At 40.2% G+C, this 26736-nt stretch overlaps 1 protein-coding gene across 2 annotated transcripts in view; it reads right to left on the reverse strand.

Moving 5' to 3' along the window:
• CenB1A (Centaurin beta 1A) overlaps positions 1-26736 on the reverse strand; it is a 243769-nt gene that overhangs the window by 129137 nt on the left and 87896 nt on the right. Inside the window, exon 9 of one of the 2 annotated variants that reach the window (XM_071658690.1) lies at positions 7236-7307. The exons of the other annotated variant lie outside the window; for it this stretch is intronic. Within the exon in view, the coding sequence (XP_071514791.1) occupies positions 7236-7307 (72 nt within the window). The remainder of the gene's footprint in view (positions 1-7235; positions 7308-26736) is intronic. 2 annotated transcript variants of the gene reach the window in all.

A 26736-nucleotide genomic window follows, 5' to 3' on the forward strand; every position in this document is an offset into this window, starting at 1 on the left:
AGCAAACACCTGATACACACATCCTCTACCACTTCTGAAACAACTCTGCTCTTCCCCAATCTGATGCTCTGTACATGCCTTCACCCTCTAAATCAATACCCTCCCCTACAATTTCCCAGGAACACTCAACAAACTTATACCTCTGTAATTTGAGCACTCACTTTTATCCCCTTTGCCTTTGTACAATCGCACTATGCAAGCACTATGCCTTCTCCAGATCCATAAATTTTTTTTTTTTTTTTTTTTTTTATACTTTGTCGCTGTCTCCCGCGTTTGCGAGGTAGCGCAAGGAAACAGACGAAAGAAATGGCCCAACCCCCATACACATGTACATACACACGTCCACACACGCAAATATACATACCTACACAGCTTTCCATGGTTTACCCCAGACGCTTCACATACCTTGATTCACTCCACTGACAGCACGTCAACCCCTGTATACCACATCGCTCCAATTCACTCTATTCCTTGCCCTCCTTACACCCTCCTGCATGTTCAGGCCCCGATCACACAAAATCTTTTTCACTCCATCTTTCCACCTCCAATTTGGTCTCCCTCTTCTCCTCGTTCCCTCCACCTCCGACACATATATCCTCTTGGTCAATCTTTCCTCACTCATTCTCTCCATGTGCCCAAACCATTTCAAAACACCCTCTTCTGCTCTCTCAACCACGCTCTTTTTATTTCCACACATCTCTCTTACCCTTACGTTACTTACTCGATCAAACCACCTCACACCACACATTGTCCTCAAACATCTCATTTCCAGCACATCCATCCTCCTGCGCACAACTCTATCCATAGCCCACGCCTCGCAACCATACAACATTGTTGGAACCACTATTCCTTCAAACATACCCATTTTTGCTTTCCGAGATAATGTTCTCGACTTCCACACATTTTTCAAGGCTCCCAAAATTTTCGCCCCCTCCCCCACCCTATGATCCACTTCCGCTTCCATGGTTCCATCCGCTGACAGATCCACTCCCAGATATCTAAAACACTTCACTTCCTCCAGTTTTTCTCCATTCAAACTCACCTCCCAATTGACTTGACCCTCAACCCTACTGTACCTAATAACCTTGCTCTTATTCACATTTACTCTTAACTTTCTTCTTCCACACACTTTACCAAACTCAGTCACCAGCTTCTGCAGTTTCTCACATGAATCAGCCACCAGCGCTGTATCATCAGCGAACAACAACTGACTCACTTCCCAAGCTCTCTCATCCCCAACAGACTTCATACTTGCCCCTCTTTCCAGGACTCTTGCATTTACCTCCCTAACAACCCCATCCATAAACAAATTAAACAACCATGGGGACATCACACACCCCTGCCGCAAACCTACATTCACTGAGAACCAATCACTTTCCTCTCTTCCTACACGTACACATGCCTTACATCCTCGATAAAAACTTTTCACTGCTTCTAACAACTTGCCTCCCACACCATATATTCTTAATACCTTCCACAGAGCATCTCTATCAACTCTATCATATGCCTTCTCCAGATCCATAAATGCTACATACAAATCCATTTGCTTTTCTAAGTATTTCTCACATACATTCTTCAAAGCAAACACCTGATCCACACATCCTCTACCACTTCTGAAACCGCACTGCTCTTCCCCAATCTGATGCTCTGTACATGCCTTCACCCTCTCAATCAATACCCTCCCATATAATTTACCAGGAATACTCAACAAACTTATACCTCTGTAATTTGAGCACTCACTCTTATCCCCTTTGCCTTTGTACAATGGCACTATGCACGCATTCCGCCAATCCTCAGGCACCTCACCATGAGTCATACATACATTAAATAACCTTACCAACCAGTCAACAATACAGTCACCCCCTTTTTTAATAAATTCCACTGCAATACCATCCAAACCTGCTGCCTTGCCGGCTTTCATTTTCCGCAAAGCTTTTACTACCTCTTCTCTGTTTACCAAATCATTTTCCCTAACCCTCTCACTTTGCACACCACCTCGACCAAAACACCCTATATCTGCCACTCTGTCATCAGACACATTCAACAAACCTTCAAAATACTCATTCCATCTCCTTCTCACATCACCACTACTTGTTATCACCTCCCCATTTACGCCCTTCACTGAAGTTCCCATTTGCTCCCTTGTCTTACGCACCCTATTTACCTCCTTCCAGAACATCTTTTTATTCTCCCTAAAATTTACTGATAGTCTCTCACCCCAACTCTCATTTGCCCTTTTTTTCACCTCTTGCACCTTTCTCTTGACCTCCTGTCTCTTTCTTTTATACTTCTCCCACTCAATTGCAATTTTTCCCTGCAAAAATCGTCCAAATGCCTCTCTCTTCTCTTTCACTAATACTCTTACTTCTTCATCCCACCACTCACTACCCTTTCTAAACAGCCCACCTCCCACTCTTCTCATGCCACAAGCATCTTTTGCGCAATCCATCACTGATTCCCTAAATACATCCCATTCCTCCCCCACTCCCCTTACTTCCATTGTTCTCACCTTTTTCCATTCTGTACACAGTCTCTCCTGGTACTTCCCCACACAGGTCTCCTTCCCAAGCTCACTTACTCTCACCACCTTCTTCACCCCAACATTCACTCCTCTTTTCTGAAAACCCATGCTAATCTTCACCTTAGCCTCCACAAGATAATGATCAGACATCCCTCCAGTTGCACCTCTCAGCACATTAACATCCAAAAGTCTCTCTTTCGCACGCCTGTCAATTAACACGTAATCCAATAACGCTCTCTGGCCATCTCTCCTACTTACATAAGTATACTTATGTATATCTCGCTTTTTAAACCAGGTATTCCCAATCATCAGTCCTTTTTCAGCACATAAATCTACAAGCTCTTCACCATTTCCATTTACAACACTGAACACCCCATGCATACCAATTATTCCCTCAACTGCCACATTACTCACCTTTGCATTCAAATCACCCATCACTATAACCCGGTCTCGTGCATCAAAACCGCTAACACACTCATTCAGCTGCTCCCAAAACACTTGCCTCTCATGATCTTTCTTCTCATGCCCAGGTGCATATGCACCAATAATCACCCACCTCTCTCCATCAACTTTCAATTTTACCCATACTAATCGAGAATTTACTTTCTTACATTCTATCACATACTCCCACAACTCCTGTTTCAGGAGTATTGCTACTCCTTCCCTTGCTCTTGTCCTCACACTAACCCCTGACTTCACTCCCCAGACATTTCCAAACCACTCTTCCCCTTTACCCTTGAGCTTCGTTTCACTCAGAGCCAAAACATCCAGGTTCCTTTCCTCAAACATACTACCTATCTCTCCTTTTTTCACATCTTGGTTACATCCACACACATTTAGGCACCCCACTCTGAGCCTTCGAGGAGGATGATCACTCCCCGCGTGACTCCTTCTTCTGTTTCCCATTTTAGAAAGTTAATACAAGGAGGGGAGGATTTCCGGCCCCCCGCTCCCGTCCCCTCTAGTCGCTTTCTACGACACGCGAGGAATACGTGGGAAGTATTCTTTCACCCCTATCCCCAGGGGATGCTATATACAAATCTATTTGCTTTTCTAAGTATTTCTCACATACATTCTTCAAAGCAAACACCTGATACACACATCCTCTACCACTTCTGAAACAACTCTGCTCTTCCCCAATCTGATGCTCTGTACATGCCTTCACCCTCTCAATCAATACCCTCCCCTACAATTTCCCAGGAATACTCAACAAACTTATACCTCTGTAATTTGAGCACTCACTTTTATCCCCTTTGCCTTTGTACAATCGTACTATGCAAGCATACCACCAATCCTCAGGCACACCACCATGAGTCATACATACTTAAATACTCTTACCAACCAGTCAACAATACAGTCACCCCCTTTTTTAATATATTCCACTGCAATACCATCCAAACCCGCTGCCTTGCCGCTTTCATCTTCCGTAAAGCTTTTACTACCATACCATTCTTCCTAACCCTCTCACTTTGCAAACCACCTCAACCAAAACACCCTATCTCTGCCACTCTATCATCAAACACATTCAACAAACCTTCAAAATACTCACTCCATCTCCTCACATCACCACTACTTGTTATCACCTCCCCATTAGCTCCCTTCACTGATGTTCCTATTTGTTCCCTTTTTATCCTTATGTATTCATTCCTTCCTGTCTAATACCTTGCAAATGCTAGTTGGCTCTTTTGCATTTTGTCATCTTTTATTAAACCATTCTTTCCTCTTTTTTATCATTTCTTCCGTATATAAGACTCAAGGTACCCATGTTCCTACTCCAATGTAAATTTCACTTTATGTCTCACCAAAAAGCCCTGGTTCCTGGCAACTCAAATCCACTTCCAAATTTATGTTACTTCAGAAATTGCTAATGTGTAGTTTCCATAATAACATCTTCTCTGAATGTCTTGTCCACCTCTGCTCTTTTACTCTCTTTACCAAAAAGTCAAACATGACCATTACAAGATCACTTTTTCCAAATGGTGTATCAAGTGAAGATAAGATCTAGTAATGATGGTGTATCAGCTCCTCAACAGTCAAACATGACCATTACAAAATCAATTTTTCCAACTAGTGTATCATGTGAAGATAGATCTAGTAATGATGGTGTATCAGCTCCTTAAATTCTTGTGTGCTTCCTGACTTGAGGGTATAAGAAATTTTCCTGCATAAGCTCTAAAAACTTGGGCCTTCATGAATTCCCCACTTTAACTCTTTAGAATTGAAATCCCCTAACATCAGTACTTTACCATCACTCCATAACTTCTGGATCACTGCAATTCTTTTTTGAGGATCATATAATGTCAACACTACAAAGCACTTCTTCCTTACAGTTAGAACTTGAGGCTAACTTTTATTAAGAGAGTCAATCCTTCCCCTCCTTTGCCTTCTCCTTCTCTCCGTACTAGCATGTCCCTCTGGGCAAAACAGGTTAGATCTTATCTCTTTGGTAAGATTTTGCTTCCATGACTCCTGCAATATTAAGAGTATTTTCCCTTACACAACCCTTCAAATCTCATTCTTTACCACAAACTATTAATCCATTAATATTAAAATACATTACTTTTAATGTGAAAATACCTTCTCCTTATACTCTCTGCCCTCTGGTTGGTGGTGTTGGGGCAGCTCTGTCATACTGCCTTATTTGGGATCTCTTTTTTTATCCTATAACTGTATTCATTGCTTTTCTCCCTCCCTTTCTCTGACTTAACACACTTAATGAATATCCCACCGAAATCCACTCTGTTTTGTTCTTAGCTTTCCTTTGCACCTCCAGACTACGTGACTCCAAGTCAAGTGCAACCATAACTCATCACCCCTTTACATCTTGGTTATAACAATTCTTCTTTCTTTTATCACTGAAATTGCATCTGACAATTCTATATCCTTCAGTGATCTTTTATTACGCACTAATTCCTTTCTTCCAAATAAGTATTTTTTCTTTTTCTCCCCTGTCTTCCTTGTCTGGTGTATGATCTTTCAAGGCAAAAATAATCAGTGTTCTATGCCTATCAGCCTCCTGTTTTACTAATGTTTCTAATTTGGGTAGCACCCACTTTTCAGCTAGATCCTTCAGTGCTGAACTGTTAACCTGTTTCTCTCTGGCTATTTACTAGGTTTTCTAAAACCTCTCTTTTTGAACCTTTCGTCATTAGGCCACACTTCCCCTGATTGCTCTAGCCATAACAGTGTATATTATTCTTTCTACCGTTCATTTAATGTCCTGTTTACCTTTATTCATATGACTCACGGATTAATGTTCACTACATTAATCTTCATGCTTTGTGTCTGTTGATGAACTGATGAAATTGCTCCTTTAGCATCTCCCTGCCCATTATTTTCAAAAAGGTTGTATGTTTTAGCCCTTTCCTCTCACTGAGCAGTTTCCAAAATTGCTCCTTCTGTATCTTCTTATCCACAATGGATATAGATTCTATAAGCGTTTTAGTACTTTTCTCCAAAACAGCCATTTAAACATTTACAAGAGACCCAAAAGACCTTACTTGCTTTTTGATGAAATGATCTCTCCTCTGATTATGTACCTTCTGAAACCCATCCACTAAATTGAATGTTTGTTTTACCCAGTAACTATATTTCTCAGATCCCTATGTCCCTTTCCATCTTGTGACACCCTTCACAATCCTTGAACCAAGTCTGGTGGATCTTGATACAACTGGTATATTTGTTTATTGGAGTACATATCATACTGTAGTCCACATGTGAAACATAAAATCTAGTAAAGTTATTGGTCTAGGTGTGTGTTTCTGTATAGTTTCCCTGCCTTTTGTAAGACCCCTACCTCCATTTTCTTTCTTGGCTCAGGCAGTGCTAATCATCTTAAAATGATTCCTACACTAATTCAATGAATAGTAATGAAGCTTACTAGCACAAAATGGCCTGGATCATGAAGTGAATTTTAGTCATAAACAGAATCTAATAGCACTGCCTTTTATCAAGTCAGTGCAACACTTTTATAATGCAAGAATTTAGCTACACAAGTTCACTTCCCCAAAGTTTTGATATCTTTGCTGTAACGTGTTTTCCAATCAACGAGACCAATTGGTTTTTGGATCAATGCCAATTCTTAAGATTGTATTCATCACTCTTCTTACCATATCTTCAATTTTCAATTTGCTACCACATTCATAACACTCATCAGATTAGGTACTTCAATACCTTTACTAGAAATTGCCAATTTACAAGTACTATCCACGATGATGTTGTTTCTTTTTCACTTTTAATTCCAATTTTGAATGAAATTTTCATTTATATTTTCCTGCCATTATGATAATTTCCAAAGTAATTTCTCTGCTACAGGCACCTCTCAAACATGAAATTATATGCAGATTCTCCCTAAAAGACTTGTCTATCCTAAAATGAATATCACTCCCTCAGACACCACTTTGAACAGGTTGATCATTGACAGAGAGAGAGAGAGAGAGAGAGAGAGAGAGAGAGAGAGAGAGAGAGAGAGAGAGAGAGAGAGAGAGAGAGAGAGAGAGAGAGAGAGAATTCTTAATCTCCTATTGAAAATGTTGGTAGTATCATCACAGGTAAGGCAAGACACAATGACTAGGGTGTTAACTACGTGCTGCTATAATGTTGTTGTGCTTGTGGTACTCCATATCCCCTACTCACACCAAGGCTGACTAGCAAATATTTGTAGATGTAACCTTAAAGCAAATGAGAGCTACACATTAGTTGTAGCAACACAGACCTCCGTGAGCTCGCGTCAAACGACTATTGAGCAGATTACTTCCTCCTGAGTTCCTGACAGACTTTCGAATACCTTGGAAGGGCATGAAAAAAACTACATTAATAGAAGAGAATCAAATTGCTATACAGAAAGATAGTATTAAACAGATCATTTAAGAATGAATTCCTATTAAACTCTGTATCAAATGCAAAAAATCATACCTTACAAAAGTTAGTTAATAACACATGAATTCACAAAAAGACACTTTTCTTGGTTAGGTATCAAAACACTCTTCATACAGCAAATAATCATACCTTACAAAAGTTAGTTAATAATACATGAATTCACAATAAGACACTTTTCTTGGTTAGGTATCAAAACACTTCATACAGCAAAAATGTGCCCCTTAAATATAAACAAATTTTTTGGCATTATATAGAACTTGATATCTTCATGCACTTCAAGTATCATACCTGAAGTACATTTCTTTAGCATCAGTTTCACTTGTTATATATCTGAATGGACACTAAATAACATGAGAAAATATGTCATTACATTACACCTATAGTGAAGGAGTATTGGCTTTATGACAGATCAAAGTAAATAATAAATCAATGCAAAAGACAAAATACTTAATAGAAAATTACCAGTCATTAAAGTTAATGAATAGAAGATTCTCCCTAAAGGATATAAGTGTTTTATACTAACAAAAAGTGAACATGAGATACATGTAATGCATACTCAACTGCAACAACTTTTGCAAAGTTTGTACAATTCATTCTTTCACCAGAATTTTTGTCTAAATTCTGTATGGCAAGAATCTTTACAAAATAATTCTTTTCTCCCACAGAATGTATTGCAAGAGAATTGTCACTTCATTATACACTGGAAACCAAAAGTTATCTTTAGGCTTGGCACATCTTGCTACAGCATATGCAAGACATGTCACAAAATCTTGCCTGTAAGTCATGCAAACTCAGACACACTAATACATCTGAAATGACATCAACAGTGTATGCTAAATAAAATGATTAAAGTTATTTACAAGCTTCATGTTTAAGGGGAACTTAAATGTCACAATATGTAACACTTTGTTAGGGTTAAGGGACAATATGTAAGGGTTAAGGGAAACTTAGACATCACAACTTGTAAAAACCTATCGTTTTAGTTTTAAGAGAAAATGATCAACAAAATAAAGAACAAAAACCTTCTAAAGAAATCCCTCAAACAGTAAGTGTAGTAATATCAGAGAAACAAAGCATTTGTAAAGGAACTGGATGTGCTATTACATGAAGTAACCATCTGAATGGAAAACCATAAGGCCATGATATATAATCACTTTCTTGGAACACAGGAATGGCCTCCTAATCATCATGTCAGTAATTCAGCATGGCTGTATCATCATTGGATGAAAAGTGCTACTATCTTGTTGAGGAGCTCCCCATTCCAAGGGAAAGTATTATATCCCAACTTTTGATTGTTATGCAGCCTTCAAATCACAGAACCCCATAAAAGGGGGGTTCTTAGTTTATATAATAAAAGATACAAACATAGTGCCTAGAAACACACACCTTCATAGAACATACAAACCTCCAACAGCCAGGATTGAACCCGGGACCCCTGTGCAAGAGGCGGGAATGCTAACCGCTAGGCTATGGGCCTGGCTAATAGGAAATAGCTATTCGAATACTATGTACTCGAATATCCTTCGTCTCACGTTGGTGAGCAACGGGGTCTACACCGGTCATTTCCCAACAGGCACACATAGCCAACTGATGGCATTTTACCGAACCTAATTGTACAACGTGGAGGTATATGAATATGAACATAGTGCATAGAAACGTGCACCTTCATAGAACATACAAACCTCCAACAGCCAGGATCGAACCCGGGACCCCTGTGAAAGACGCAGGAATGCTAACCGCTAGGCTATGGGCCTGGCTAATAGGAAATAACTTCGAATACTATGTACTCGATTACCCTTTGTCTCACGTTGGTGAGCAATGGGGTCTACACCAGTCATTTCCCAACAGGCGCCCATAGCCAGCTGATAGCATTTTACTGAACCTAACTGTACAACGCGGAGGTATATGAATACGAACATAGTGCATAGAAACACGCACCTTCATAGAACATACAAACCTCCAACAGCCAGGATCAAACCAGGGACCCCTGTGCAAGAGGCCATAGCCTGGCTGTTACATTCCTGCCTCTTGCACAGGGGCCCTGGGTTCAATCCTGGATGTTGGAGGTTTGTATGTTCTATGAAGGTGCGCGTTTCTATGCACTATGTTCGCATTCATATACCTCCGAGTTGTACGGTTAGGTTCGGTAAAATGCTATCAGCTGGCTATGTGCGCCTGTTGGGAAATGACCAGTGTAGACCCTGTTGCTTATCAACAAGAGACGAAGGGTATTCGAGTACACAGTATTCGAAGTAATTTCCTATTAGCCAGGCCTATAGCCTAGCGGTCAGCATTCCCGCCTCTTGCACAGGGGTCCCGGGTTCAATCCTGGTTGTTGGAGGTTTGTATGTTATAATAAAAGATGCATCACAAACAGGGTAAAATATACTTTCGGAGCTTAACAGTGATATAAAAAGTCTGATTATGCAATTTCTTGGAATCCAGTTTACTTCAAAATTCCATCAGGATTCATTCAAACCTGATGGCTACTGATAATCCATCAAAGTCCAGTTTCTAACTTCTGATCCCTTAAATAAAATATATATCATCTGCAAGTTGCCATCAAAGGCAATGATCTTCAGGAATCTACAATCTGTTCGGTTTACAATGTTGTCGTAATCCTTGGTGATTGCTCTTACTAGTATTGGACTTCATCAGCAAAATTAAGTCACTACTTAATAAAGCCAACTAAAGACTAAGCAAGCACATCAACAAAAATGTCAGGAAGCAGTGAAAAGAAAAACAGAACCATGTATATGTAAGTATTTAGCTGAAAATCAACATCATAGACTACAACAAAAAAGGTGGGATGACGACTAAACTATGCAGAGAGTCTACCAAAAGGACAACTTTAGTGGAGGCCCAATTTCACTTACACTTACACTGCAAGATGTTAACAAGGTTTTCAACATCTTTTATGTTGAGCAAAAATACAAAATTGTTGCAAATAACATTGATTCTTCAAGTTTTAATTCTTTTCAACATCCAGCTATCCATCTTTTTCATTAATCCAAACTGTGGCAGGTATCAACTTTCCAACTACAGGTTGAGAATCCATTTTCCAAATTCTGTGGGGCCAAGCTTGTTTCTGATTTCAAAATTTTTCAAAATTCAGTATACTGATATAATGTGGTAGTTCAAGCGGGGCTCTGGGGCAGTCTAATCCTGTGGGAGGCACTCACAGAAATAATTCAAAAAAGAAAATCTTTTAATATGTCAAAGATGGAGGCCTTTCTTTTTATTCTTGTGCATTTTTTCTTTATTTTTCAGCGTTCAAGTTCCTTAGAACAAGAACCCCATCCAGGGAATTAACCAATTTCATCAGTAACCATGTTAATCCCTTCCAGGATATTTAGCCAGCGCTAAGGAAAACTTTTTTAAATATGTTTTTTCAAATAAAATCTTAATTTCAAACCCTCTTTAAATGAGATTCACAATATGTATCACTTCGGGAAATATTGAGCCAAGAGTCAGTGTAGCTGGTGCAGATTTAAATGTTTTGACAGTTGGAGGAACAATGTTGGCTTTCTCTTACCCTGGCAACACTCCTAGTCAGGATAGCAAGCTGTGAGTAGCATTAGCATATCTTACAAGATAGTGTTTGAAATATCCTGTTATGGATATCTTCTCACTAAAGGATCAATGCATGAAATGCAGTTTTCTTCTTCACACAGAATCTTACTGCATATGGATACATACAGCCTACAGGCAGCATTATAATGCATTATATAATAATACAATAAAAAGAAAATTCTCTACTTACATAACAACCTTGATGTTTTCTGCTTACAAATTAAGATAAATTCATAGCCATGATGTTTTCTATTTACAAATTAAGATAAATTCAAGCCTTACAGATATCTGTTTACAAATTCAATATAAATTCAGTCTTAGATGTTTTCTGCTGACAAAATAAGATAAATTCAATCAGTAACTACAGTAGATTACATTTGGGTTGAGAAACTTGAAGTAGGTAAGGGTTCATCAATACATCATCAGGTGGGACATCTAAAGCAGATGATGGGCCAAGAACTGGAATCTAAAGTCACAAAGCACCTCTTTGCTAGTTGGCCTTTTTGAAGACTTATTCCAGAGCTATCTACCTCTGTAATCTGTCTGAGCAGTTTCTCTTTTATTTGATAAATTGCCATCATCTCTTGCTCACTGATAAATGCACAGTATTCAAACCAAAAAATTAACCTATCACACATCTTCACCATGGCATCTAGAGGCACTTTCTCAACTGTGTTCACAATGTCATCTTTATCATCACTGCTAACATCACACTTTTCTTGATTTAACACTTCTGCAATCCTCCCATCAGTCAAATATGAGGATGTTGAAGAGGATCATCAATGTCAGTTTGCAACACTTCTTCAATATCTTCTTTCTCTAGATTATTCATACAAACTGATACACTTTTTCTGAAATATAACACCTGCTTCCTCTATATAATTCATAAAATCTGACAAGAAACTTTTTGTGTAATATAAAATCTGGTTCCTCTAGCTTATTCATACATTATGATGACAAACTTTTGCATTATATAATTCCAGCACTTAAGGATATGATATAAAAAGTCTGACTGTCCAACTTCCAGGTATCCAATGATTACAACATTCCATCAGGATTCATCCAAACCTGATGACAGCTGGTAATCCACCAAAGATCAGTTAGCCAACTCTTAATCCCTTAAATAGAACATGCATATCATATTTTGCGAGTTAACACCAGAAGCACTGATCGAGAATCAACAGTAAACTCTGTTTACAATTCCGGAATCTGTCTTTCTTTCTTTGTTTCTCATTACTCTCACTGGTATTAAACTTCACCAGCAAAATTAAGTCACTCCTTAACAAAGTCAAGTAAAGAATATGCAAGCACATCATTTCACTGCTAACATGATATCCTTTAAAATCTTTACCTGTTTGCTTTGAAGAATGTATGTGAGAAATACTTAGAAAAGCAAATGGATTTGTATGTAGCATTTATGGATCTGGAGAAGGCATATGATAGAGTTGATAGACATGCTCTGTGGAAGGTATTAAGAATATATGGTGTGGGTGGCAAGTTGTTAGAAGCAGTGAAAAGTTTTTATCGAGGACGTAAGGCATGTGTACGTGTAGGAAGAGAGGAAAGTGATTGGTTCTCAGTGAATGTAGGTTTGTGGCAGGGGTGTGTGATGTCTCCATGGTTGTTTAATTTGTTTATGGATGGGGTTGTTAGGGAGGTGAATGCAAGAGTTTTGGAAAGAGGGGCAAGTATGAGGTCTGTTGTAGATGAGAGAGGTTGGGAAGTGAGTCAGTTGTTGTTCGCTGATGATACAACGCTGGTGGCTGATTCATGTGAGAAACTGCAGAAGCTGGTGACTGAGTTTGGTAAAGTGTGTGAAAGAAGAAAGTTAAGAGTAAATGTGAATAAGAGCAAGGTTATTAGGTACAGTAGGGTTGAGGGTCAAGTCAATTGGGAGGTAAGTTTGAATGGAGAAAAACTGGAGGAAGTAAAGTGTTTTAGATATCTGGGAGTGGATCTGGCAGCGGATGGAACCATGGAAGCGGAAGTGAATCATAGGGTGGGGGAGGGGGCGAAAATCCAGGGAGCCTTGAAGAATGTGTGGAAGTCAAGAACATTATCTCGGAGAGCAAAAATGGGTATGTTTGAAGGAATAGTGGTTCCAACAATGTTGTATGGTTGCGAGGCGTGGGCTATGGATAGAGTTGTGCGCATGAGGATGGATGTGCTGGAAATGAGATGTTTGAGGACAATGTGTGGTGTGAGGTGGTTTGATCAAGTAAGTAACGTAAGGGTAAGAGAGATGTGTGGAAATAAAAAGAGCGTGGTTGAGAGAGCAGAAGAGGGTGTTTTGAAATGGTTTGGGCACATGGAGAGAATGAGTGAGGAAAGTGACCAAGAGGATATATGTGTCGGAGGTGGAGGGAACGAGGAGAAGTGGGAGACCAAATTGGAGGTGGAAAGATGGAGTGAAAAAGATTTTGTGTGATCGGGGCCTGAACATGCAGGAGGGTGAAAGGAGGGCAAGGAATAGAGTGAATTGGATCGATGTGGTATACCGGGGTTGACGTGCTGTCAGTGGATTGAATCAGGGCATGTGAAGCGTCTGGGGTAAACCATGGAAAGCTGTGTAGGTATGTATATTTGCGTGTGTGAACGTATGGGGGTGGGTTGGGCCATTTCTTTCATCTGTTTCCTTGCGCTACCTCGCAAACGCGGGAGACAGCGACAAAGCAAAAAAAAAAGAAAAAAAAAACCTGGAACATAATCTTCACTGAACATTGTTTTAAAACAAAGATTATGCCTAGCATTGGGAAGAATGTCATTAATAATGCTAAACTCCTTTTGGAAGCATGTCACCATCATGCCTCTGTTCACTGCAGCACAAGCATCCTGTTCAAAAAGTAGTCTTTATAATTACTTTTACTTTATGCAAGTGGGGGACTGGAAACCCTCTCCTTCTTGTATATGAATTTCTAAAAGACAGAAGAGAAGGAGCCAAGCAGGGAGTGCTCATACCCAAGATGAGAAGAGAGAAGAAATAGGTCGTAAGAAAAAACCTGGATGTTCTGGCTCTGAGCAAAAAAGCTCAAGGGTAAAGGGGAAAAATGGTTTGGAAATGTCTTATGAGCAAAGTCAGGGGGTTGGTGAGAAGATAAGAGATAAGGAAGGAGTAGCACTACTTCTGAAGCAGGAGTTGTGGGGGTGTGTCAAAGAGTGTATGGTGAATTCTTAGATGATGTGAGTAAAAATTAAGTGGATGGCAAGAGCTAGGCGAGTATTAGTGCTTATGCACCTGGCTATGAGAAGAAAGATCATGAGAAGCAAGTGTTTTGAGAGCAGCTGAATGAATGTGTCAGCAATTTTGATGCAGGGGACTGGGTATCAGTGATGAATGATTTGAAAGCAAAGTTGAGTTAAAGGGAAACTGGGTGTAAATTGGTGGTCACGGGTACTCAATATCATGAATGGAAATGGTGAACAGCCTGTGGAGCAGGGTGCCAAAAAATGTCTGTTGACTGGGAATACCTGGTTTAAAAAGAGGGACATACCCAAATATACATATGTGAGTAAAAGAGATGGTCAATGGACATTATTGGATTACATATCAATTGATAGGCTTGTAAAAGAAATACTTTGGGATGTAAATGATTTGAGAGGGGCAGCAGGCGGGATGTCTGATCACTATCTTGAGGAGCAATGGGTGAAGATTTGTAGAAGTTTTAGGAAAAGAAACAACATCAATGAGAAAAGAGTGGTGCGAGTAAGTGAGCTTGATAAGAGACATGAGTGAAGAAATACCAAAAGAGACTTGAGTACTGAATGACAAAAGGTGAGAGAGAGTAAATGAAGCAAGGGGAGTGGGTGAGGAATAGGAGATATTTAAGGAAGCAATATTGGCATGTGTGAGAGATGCATGTGGCATATGAAAGGCAGGAGGCAGGCACATTAGAAAGAGCAGTGAGTGGGAGATGAGGAAGTCAAGTTGATAATGAAACAAAAAAGAGGCATTTGGGTTGCACTCCAGAGAAAGTGCAAATAATTGGGTGATGTACAAGAGAAAGCAGCAAAGGGTCAAGAGGATGGTGCAGGGGTTGAAAAAGAGGGCAAATGAGAGCTGGGGTGAATAAGTATCAGTAAAATTTAGGGAGAAAAATTTAGGGAGAAAATGATAATTTGGATGGAGATTAATGTGAGAAAAAAAGAGAACAAATATGAACATCAGTGAAGGGGGCAAAAGGGGCAAGTGGTAAAAAGTAGTGGCAAAGTAAGGAGATGGAATAAGAATTTTGAAGGACTGTTGAATCTATTTATTGATACAGTTGCAAATGTAGGGTACTTGGGTTGGGGTGGTATGTGAAGTGAGAGATTTATGGAGAGAAGAGGTAGTATAGTGAAAGCCTTATGTAAGGTGAAATGTGGCAAGGCAGGTGGAGTGGATGGTATTGCAGTTCAAGTTCTTAAGAAAGAGGGTGACAAGTTCACTGGTTAGTTAGGATTCTCAAAGTATGTATGGATCATGGTGAAGTGCCTGAAAGAATGCATAAAGAGTGCCATTGTATAAAGGCCAGGGGAATAAAGGCGAGTGTTCAAACTACAGAGGTATTTGTTGAGTTTACCTGATAAGCTGTATGGGAGGGTAGTGATTGTGGAGGAGAATGCATGTACAGATTATCAGAGTGGGTAAGAGCAGTGTGGTTCCATAAGTGGTAGAGGATGTGTGGATCTGGTGATTGCTTTACAGAATGAGTGTGAAAAATACTTATGGAGACTGATGCGTTTGTATGTGGCATTTACGGATTTGGAGAAAGCATATGACAGGGTTGATAGAGATGCCTTGAGGAAGGAAAGTTGCTTGAAGCAGAGGGAAGTTTTTATAAAGGGTGAAAGACATGTGTACAAATAGAGAGAGAGGAGAGTGAATGGTTTCAAGTGAAGGTTTGTTTTCGGCAGTGGTATGTGATATCACCATAGTTGTTTCGTCTGTTTATGGACCGGGTGGTGAGGGAGGTAAATATGAGTTTTGGAGATAAGGGTGAGTATGCAGAACATTGAGGATGAGAGATCCTGGGAAGTGAGTCAATTGTTGTTCATTGATCATACAGCACTTGTGACAGATTTAGGTGAGAAACAGCAGGAGTTGCTGACTGAGTTTTGAAGTGTGTGTGAAAGGAGGAAGTTGGGGGTAAATAAGAATAGAGGCGAGGTTATTAAGTTTAGCAGGGACAAGAGACATGTTAGCTGAGGTGCAAGTCTGAATGCGGGAGTAGAGGAAGTGAAGTGGACATGACAGCAAATGCAACCACAGAAGTGCAAGTGAGTCATTGAGTACGTAAGGGGGAAAAGGTGCTGGGAGTGCTGAAGAGTACGTGAAAAGAGAGACCATTATCTGGGAGGTATAGCAGTCCCAACAATATCATATGGATGCAAGGCATGGGCAACAGGCAAGGTTGTGTGGAGGATGGCGGATGTGTTGGAAATGAAATTTCTGATGACAATATATGGTGCAAGGTGGTTTGATTTATAAATGAAAGGGTAAGAATAAGGTGTGGTAATAAAAAGTACGTGGCTGAGAAAGCTGAAGAGAGTGTGCAGAAATGGTTTGAACACATGGAGTCCAGCGATGGATGGATGGACTGAAAAAGATTTTGAGTGATCAGGGCCAGAACATGCAGATGGGTCAAAGGTATGCATGGGAGAGAGTGAATTGGAACAATGTGGTATAGAGGGGTGGATGTGCTGTCAATGGACTGAACCAGGGAATGAGCAGCATCCAAGGTAAACCAAGGAAAGGTCGGTGGGGCCTGGCTGTTGATCGGGAGCTGTGGTTTTGGTGTAATACACATGACAACCAAAGAATTGGTGTGAGCTGATGTGGCCTTTCTTCATCTGTTCCTGGTGCTACCTCACTAATGCAGGTAACAGTCATCAAGTATAAAAAATAAGTAATTTCAAATGCTTTTCAAATTCCTCGATCACATGGCTAAATTAAAGATGTCACATTCGGGGGAAAGTAAGTGGTAAAAACATTATTTTTCACAAGTAGTTCAGCAGGGAGATGTGCAGAACAGTTGTCTGGAAACGACAAAATTCTACTGTTTCCTTCTTGTCAAGCTTTTCTTCAATAAGCACAAGCCACTGATACAAAGTGGTTACACAACCAGTCAAAAAATATGTCTTTGGTTATCCACACTTTCTTATTCATATAATAATAAACAGGTAAGGTTTGTACACCCTAAGAGCACCTTGGATATTTGCTCTCCTTGATCACTGCTGAAAAGCACCTTGGATGTTTGCTTTTCTGATCACGGCAAGTTTACATTTGTGACTGCCTGCTGCATGTGCACACCCAAGAACAGTCAGCCTTTCTTTAGCACCCTTCACTCTTGTTGACATGATTTCATCAGCTGCTAATAAAGTTTTTTCTAGGAATATAATGCAAGAGTAATGAGGATTCATTTGCATTTATACATCTGTTCAGAAGAAAGATTTTCATCTAAAATTATCTTCACAAACTTGTCAATGTAGCTTTCTGCTGCCCCATGATCAGCAGAAGATTTATTACCACAAATTTTCAGATACTTTATACCATGAAGCTAAAATTTCTGAAACCTACTCTGAAAATTTGTAGATTGAATCTACAGGTCTTCACAATATATCATAGCTTGTTTCATAGTCAACAAACAGTTCAGTGGCATATGTTCACTCCTAAGCTGATGCACTCTTTCCTTTTCTTTCAACACACTATCAAGAGTTTCATTTTTTGCATCATAAAATGTTCTCCTAATTTTCATATATTTCTGTTCTTCACTTTCAGCATAAAAGTTTACCAATTGCCGTTGTTTCTCTAGATTGTATATGGCATTTCCTTCAACTCCATACTCCTCTGTCAGTCACCTCACAGACACACCACAATCAAGTTTCTGCAACAACTCCACCTTTTTCACAATTTTTAACAAGAGGTGCCAAAAGGCACAAAATAAGTGCAGACATATTGGAGAGTAATGCAGGCACTGACATACCACTGGCATTGGTGGGTAAAGGTCAGGCCTGTTAGGAAAGACCCCGGAATTTCAGTTTTCGGGGCTTTTTGTTTCAGAATTTTGGATAATGGATTCTCAACCCGTACCAAACTTGCAAAAGGTTTTACATTTTCCAGTTATCCAATTTGCAGCAGCTTTTAACTTTCCTAGTCATCCTACATGAGCCAGGAACTAACTTTCCCAGTTATCCAACTTGTAGCAGTGACTAACCTTTCCAGTTACTTAACTTGTGGCAGGCATTAACTTTTCCAGTTATCCAACTTATGGCAACTACTAATTATTCAGTTGTCAAATTTGTAGCAGGCACTAACTTTTCCAGTTAACCAACCTGCAGTAGGTACCAACATAAATGCATAATCAGACTTTTACAGCAGAGTGTCCTCTTAAACCTAGGCACTCTGAATATAGGATGCTTCGTAATCTGTATATTCTGAAAAACCTGCTGGTGTCTGTGTCTTACCTATCTATCTATCTCTTCAATTTTTTTCTAAGTGAACTCCCATTACTTTAAGCAAAACTCCTTTTGTATGCATATGACCATAAAAATGCATCCAAACACCACAGTAGCAACAGAAAACATCAAGTGCTAAATTACACCATTGGAACAATAGCTCACTCAGAACAGCATGTTAACATCACAAAAGCTTTCAATCACCCTTTCAAACACAAACACAAATCTTGATCATACCCTTCAGTCACCTTGAATGGAGAGTCCCTCCTAATGAACTAAATACCAACCATTCTAGGCATCACATGCAACATATATAATATTCATCCCCACAAGAATAGTATATACTTTTGTACAAAAGCAAACCCCAAATTAAATGACCTGAAAACACTGAAAACACTAACTGGCACCAGATCTGGATAAGAAACTGAATCCCACAACAGTTCTTACAAAAAATTTATCCACTACTTACAACAATGCTTCACAATCTCATAAGCCAATTCATCCACTCTACTTACAACTATGCCTCACCATCTCATAAGCAAATACAACCATGTGACAAATCACACAAAACTGCACTCAGAACAATGACTGGCTACCTAACCAGCACAAATGCTTAACAACTTCAAAACGAATGTACCTCAACATTCATAGCATCCAATTCTATGCAACAGCACTTGACCCCTCCTACCCAAAGCATCCTATAACAAACCATCAACCCCCAAATAGAAATACAAAATTTACCCCTGCTTCACACTTCCATAATCACTACTTAAAGATCCCCCACTCCCGACAAATATGACATTGACAAAACACATACACACTCAAATAACCCAGCAACTATACAACTCCACTCAGTTTTAGACTCCAACCTGACAGACACACACCTATAGGAAACTACACGCCCTAGACAAACTCAAATCTCACTCTCCTGCTTACCCTCAAGATATCACCCATAACTACAACACTACAAACACTGTTAAACACATCCAAAGACCCTCATGCCTGTGATGTAACTACCTTAATAAAAACAGACACAAAACAATCAATTGCCCTACACTCTCTGCATACACACAAAATCACAAAAATTTATGACCTCTTGTCCAGACCAGTGGACATGGACATCTTCCTGAGTGCTGCACAAACCTTATATATATGGAGAGAAGGGACTCCTGGGGCAGGAAGAACGAGTAAGAATAATATGCTCATATACACTAATACCCCAATCAATACTACCTCTTTGAGTGCTGTTTCATTATAATGCTCTTGTTTGCATCTTGGAGCTCTAGTTTTAAATGTAAAAAAATTATGAAAATCCATAAAAGAAGTCAAAAGTCATGTGTCTGAATACTCACAACACACAGAGAGCAGCTCTCTGTTTATACTCACTTCGCTAATCTGTGCACCATACACAGTGCAAAGTGCTCTCTGGGACCTGTTAGTATGTTACAATTCTGGCCGCACTTATACTGTGCATACATTCTTGTTGACTCGTCAATTCTTCAATAATACTGTGACTATTTTTTACCCACCATATCTGGAAGACATCCTGCAAGTTCTAGTGCTACTAGCACAACTAAAGTGCTTAGGAAATGCCTCTCCTTGGATGTAAAACTAAAAGCAATGAAGCAGATGGAAACTGGTGAGCATCAGGTTGATAGGTTGATTATGGCGATGCTTTCAAACTGGCTATATTGACAGTCAGAACCATTATTCAGAATGCAGACAAAATAAAAGCTTCTGCCTTGACAAACACAACATTAACAGCTAAGAAGGTGACTTGAATTGTTCAAGAAGCAGTTTTTTTTTTTTAAATTAAAGTCAGCTAAGCGAGGCTGGCTTAAATGAAGAGCGCTTGGCAACAAACCCAGTGTATGTTACCACATCCTTTCACTTCACCTCTCTAATCATCCCCACTTTTCTGCTTTCTCATTCCATATCTTAAAATGTTACATATCATAATGATGAAGGAATATAATGTTCTCATTTACACTTAAAGCAATTTTGTGCAAAGACATCAGCTGTTCAGTAGTGTCTGGCAGTGCTGCAGCCAGTAATACCAATGAAACCGATAGATGCATTACCTCCTCACCACTTACCATAATCTCCCTCATCACCACTACCTCTACTATCACCACCTACATCATGTTTTCAAAGATGCAGAGACAGATCAGTTTCAGTTAGAGAATAACAGTATGATATCCAGTGCCTCCCACCTACCTCCCACCCTCTGCATTTAACCGAAGCACTGCCTCTCACCCATTCAACTACAACTGTTACTATTCATCAAACAACTGTCATTCACATTACAAAACTGTACACTGTTCATATGTCATTCATTAATCAAATGAGATTCTTTATCAGACTTGATTGCCAATTCCTGCATTAGCAAGACAATGCCAAAACAGACAAACAAAGGCCACATCTAATCACATCTATTCTCCAGCTGTCATTTGTAATTCGCTGAAATCATAGCTCCCTATCCACAACCAGAACCCACAAAAGTTCCCAAGGTTAACCCAGTCACTTCCAATGTCCTGATTCAGTTCACTGAGAACATACTGACCCTGTATAATACATAGTTGCAATTCACTCTACCCCACACACGCCTTACATCCTCCTGCATGTTCAGATCCCAATCACTCAAAATCTTTTTCACTTTATCCTTACATTTCCAATTTTGTTTCCCCATTTTCCTTGTTCCCACTACTTCTGACACATATATTCTCACTGTCATCCTTTCTTCTCCCATTCTCTACATATGTCCAAACCATCTCAGCACACTCTCCTCAGGTCTCTCAACCACAATCTTTCTATTACCACACCTTTCTCTTACCCTTTCAGTACTTACACAAAAAAACATCTCACACCACATATTGTCCTCAACCATTTCATTTGAAACGTATCTACCCTCCTTTGCACAACCTTATCTATAGCCCATGCCATGCCTCGTATCCATATAACACTGTTGGAAACACTATTCCTTCAAACATACCATACTTGCCCTCCCCAATAACTTTTTCTCTTTCCACACATTCTTCAGCGCTCCCAGAACCTTCTAATCCACCCTATGATTCACCTCTGCTTCCATGGCTCCATTTGCTGCTTTGTCCACTTCCAGGTATCTAATGAACTTTACTTCCTCCTATTTTTCCCCATTGAAACTTATAATGTCAACCCTGCTATACCTAATAACCATGCTTCAATTCACATTTTCTCTTAACTTTTTCTTTCACACACTTCCAAATTCACTCACCAACTTCTGCAGTTTCTCACTCAAATCTGCCACCAGCATTGTTTCATCAACTAACAACAACAACAGACTCATTCCCAGGCCCTATCAAACCCCACACACTGCATACTTGCCCCTCTCTCCAAGACTCACATTTACCTCCTTTACCACCTCAACCATAAACAAACTGAATAACCATGGTGATTCACTCTCCTCTCTTCCAACTCATACATGTCTCACAACCTTACAAACTTATCACCTGCTTGCAGCAGCTTTCCTCCCACACCATATATTCTTAAGGCCTTCCACAAGGCATCTTTATCAACCCTATCATATGTGATTTCCAGATTCATAAATGCCACATACAAATCCATCTGTTTCTCTTAGTACTTCTCTCACACATTCTTTAATGTAAACACCTGAACCACACATCCTCCACCACTTCTGAAACTACACTGCTCCTCTCCAATCCGATGCTCTGTACATACATTCATCCACTACATTAATATCATCCCATACATCTTATCTGGTATACACAATAAACTTAAACCTTCATTGTTTGAACATTCACCTTTATCCCATGACCTTTATACAATGACATTACATATGCATTCTGCCAATCCTTAGGCACACATGATCCACACATACAGTGAAAATCCTTACCTACCAATCAACAACACAGTCGTCCCTTTCTTATTAAATTCAACTGCAATGCCATTCACTCTTACTGTCTTGCCATATTTCATCATATGCAAGGCTTACACCACCTATTCTCTCTCACCAAACAACTCTTCACGATTCTCTCACTTCACATACCACTCTGACCCAAACACCTTACATCTGCCACTCTGTCATCAAAAATATTCAACAGGCCTTCAAAATACCCATTCAAACTTAAATCCCAATTAACTTGTTCCTCAATCCTACTGAACCTAATAACCTTGCTCGTATTCACATCCACTCTCAACTTTATCCTTTCACACACTTTTCCAAACTCAATCAACAACTTCTGCAGTTTCTCACACGGATCAGCCACTAGAGCTGTATCATCAGCGAACAACTGACTCACTATCCAGGCCCTCTAATCCACAAGAGACTGCATACTCGCACCTATCTCCAAAACTCTTGCATTTACCTCCCTAACCACCCTATCCATAAACAAATCAAACAACTATGGGGACATCACACATCACTTCCACAGACCAACATTCACTGGGAACCAATCACTCTCCTCTCTTCCTACTCATACATATGACTTACATCCTTGATAAAAACTTTTCAATGCTTCTAGCAACTCACCTCCCACACCATATACACTTAAAACCTTCCACAAAGCATCTCTATCAAACCCTATCATATACCTTCTCCAGATCCATAAATGCTACATACAAATCCATTTGTTGTTCTAATTTTCTACATACAAATCCATTTGTTGTTCTAATTTTCGAAGTATTTCTCAAATAAATTCTCCAAAGCAAAAACCTGATCCACACATCCTCTATCACTCTGGAAACCACACTGCTCCTCCCCAATCTGATGTTCTGTACATGCCTTCACCCTCTCAATCAATACCCTCCCATATAATTTCCCAAGAATACTCAATAAACTTATGCCTCTGTAGTTTGAACACTCACCTTTATCCCCTTTGCCTTTGCACAATGACACTATGCATGCCTTCCGCCAACCCTCAGATACTTCACCATGTTCCATACATACATTGAATATCCTTACCAACCAATCAACAACACAATCATCCCCTTTTTTAATAAATTCTACTGCAACACCATCCAAATCTGCTGCCTTGTCAGATTTCATCTTCTGCAAAGCTTTCACTACCTCTTCTCTTTGCAACAAATCATTCTCCCTGACCCTCTCACTTCGTACACAGCTCCAACCAAAAAACCCTACATCTGCCACTCTTATCATCAAATACATTCAGCAAACCTTCAAAATACTCACTCCATCTCCTCCTCACTCCTTCACTATCTGATATCACCTCCCCACTTGCTCCTTTCACCGATGCTCCCATTTGTTCTCTTGTCTTATGCACAATATTTACCTCCTTCCAAAACATCTTTTAATTCTCCCTGAAATTCAATGATACTCTCTCACCCCAACTCCATTTGCCCTCTTTTTCAACTCTTGCACCTTTCTCTTGACCTCTTGCCACTTTCTTTTATTATCATTATTTTTTTTTTTTTTTTTTTTGTCGCTGTCTCCCGCGTCTGCAAGGTAGCGCAAGGAAACAGACGAAAGAAATGGCCCAACCCACCCCCATACACATGTATATACATACGTCCACACACGTAAATATACATACCTACACAGCTTTCCATGGGTTACCCCAGACGCTTCACATGCCCTGATTCAATCCACTGACAGCACGTCAACCCCGGTATACCACATCGATCCAATTCACTCTATTCCTTGCCCTCCTTTCACCCTCTTGCATGTTCAGGCCCCGATCACACAAAATCTTTTTCACTCCATCTTTCCACCTCCAATTTGGTCTCCCACTTCTCCTCGTTCCCTCCACCTCCAACACATATATCCTCTTGGTCAATCTTTCCTCACTCATTCTCTCCATGTGTCCAAACCATTTAAAAAAACCCTCTTCTGCTCTCTCAACCACGCTCTTTTTATTTCCACACATCTCTCTTACCCTTACATTACTTACTCGATCAAACCACCTCACACCACACATTGTCCTCAAACATCTCATTTCCAGCACATCCATCCTCCTGCGCACAACTCTATCCATAGCCCACGCCTCGCAACCATACAACATTGTTGGAACCACTATTCCTTCAAACACACCCAGTTTTGCTTTCCGAGATAATGTTCTCAACTTCCACACATTCTTCAAGGCTCCCAGAATTTTCACCCCCTCCCCCACCCTATGATCCACTTCCGCTTCCATGGTTCCATCCGCTGCCAGATCCACTCCCAGATATTTAAAACACTTTACTTCCTCCAGTTTTTCTCCATTCAAACTTACCTCCCAATTGACTTGACCCTCATCCCTACTGTACCTAATAACCTTGCTCTTATTCACATTTACTCTTAACTTTCTTCTTTCACACATTTTACCAAACTCAGTCACCAGCTTCTGCAGTTTCTCACATGAATCAGCCACCAGTGCTGTATCATCAGCGAACAACAACTGACTCACTTCCCAAGCTCTCTCATCCACAACAGACTTCGTACTTGCCCCTCTTTCCAAAACTCTTGCATTCACCTCCTTAACAACCCCATCCATAAACAAATTAAACAACCATGGAGACATCACACACCCCTGCCGCAAACCTACATTCACTGAGAACCAATCACTTTCCTCTCTTCCTACACGTACACATGCCTTACATCCTCGATAAAAACTTTTCACTGCTTCTAACAACTTGCCTCCCACACCATATATTCTTAATACTTTCCACAGAGCATCTCTATCAACTCTATCATATGCCTTCTCCAGATCCATAAATTTTTTTTTTTTTTTTTTTTATACTTTGTCGCTGTCTCCCGCGTTTGCGAGGTAGCACAAGGAAACAGACAAAAGAAATGGCCCAACCCCCCCCCCCCATACACATGTATATACATACGTCCACACACGCAAATATACATACCTACACAGCTTTCCATGGTTTACCCCAGACGCTTCACATGCCTTGATTCAATCCACTGACAGCACGTCAATCCCGGTATACCACATCGCTCCAATTCACTCTATTCCTTGCCCTCCTTTCACCCTCCTGCATGTTCAGGCCCCGATCACACAAAATCTTTTTCACTCCATCTTTCCACCTCCAATTTGGTCTCCCTCTTCTCCTTGCTCCCTCCACCTCCGACACATATATCCTCTTGGTCAATCTTTCCTCACTCATCCTCTCCATGTGCCCAAACCACTTCAAAACACCCTCTTCTGCTCTCTCAACCACGCTCTTTTTATTTCCACACATCTCTCTTACCCTTACGTTACTCACTCGATCAAACCACCTCACACCACACATTGTCCTCAAACATCTCATTTCCAGCACATCCATCCTCCTGCGCACAACTCTATCCATAGCCCACGCCTCGCAACCATACAACATTGTTGGAACCACTATTCCTTCAAACATACCCATTTTTGCTTTCCGAGATAATGTTCTCGACTTCCACACATTCTTCAAGGCCCCCAGAATTTTCGCCCCCTCCCCCACCCTATGATCCACTTCCACTTCCATGGTTCCATCCGCTGCCAGATCCACTCCCAGATATCTAAAACACTTCTCTTCCTCCAGTTTTTCTCCATTCAAACTCACCTCCCAATTGACTTGACCCTCAACCCTACTGTACCTAATAACCTCGCTCTTATTCACATTTACTCTTAACTTTCTTCTTCCACACACATAAATGCTACATACAAATCCATTTGCTTTTCTAAGTATTTCTCACATACATTCTTCAAAGCAAACACCTGATCCACACATCCTCTACCACTTCTGAAACAACACTGCTCTTCCCCAATCTGATGCTCTGTACATGCTTTCACCCTCTCAATCAATACCCTCCCATATAATTTACCAGGAATACTCAACAAACTTATACCTCTGTAATTTGAGCACTCACTCTTATCCCCTTTGCCTTTGTACAATGGCACTATGCACGCATTCCGCAAATCCTCAGGCACCTCACCATGAGTCATACAAACATTAAATAACCTTACCAACCAGTCAATAATACAGTCACCCCCTTTTTTAATAAATTCCACTGCAATACCATCCAAACCTGCTGCCTTGCCGGCTTTCATCTTCCGCAAAGCTTTTACTACCTCTTCTCTGTTTACCAAATCATTTTCCCTTACCCTCTCACTTTGCACACCGCCTCGACCAAAACACCCTATATCTGCCACTCTATCATCAAACACATTCAACAAACCTTCAAAATACTCACTCCATCTCCTTCTCACATCACCACTACTTGTTATCACCTCCCCATTTGCTCCGTTCACTGATGATGATGATCTCAACGTATACATATATATACACACAGACATATACATATATGCACATGTACATAATTCATACTGTCTGCAATTATTCATTCCTGTCACCACCCTGCC

The sequence above is a fragment of the Panulirus ornatus genome, chromosome 67 (genome assembly GCF_036320965.1).
Source record: "Panulirus ornatus isolate Po-2019 chromosome 67, ASM3632096v1, whole genome shotgun sequence".
Taxonomy (NCBI): Eukaryota; Metazoa; Arthropoda; class Malacostraca; order Decapoda; family Palinuridae; genus Panulirus; species Panulirus ornatus.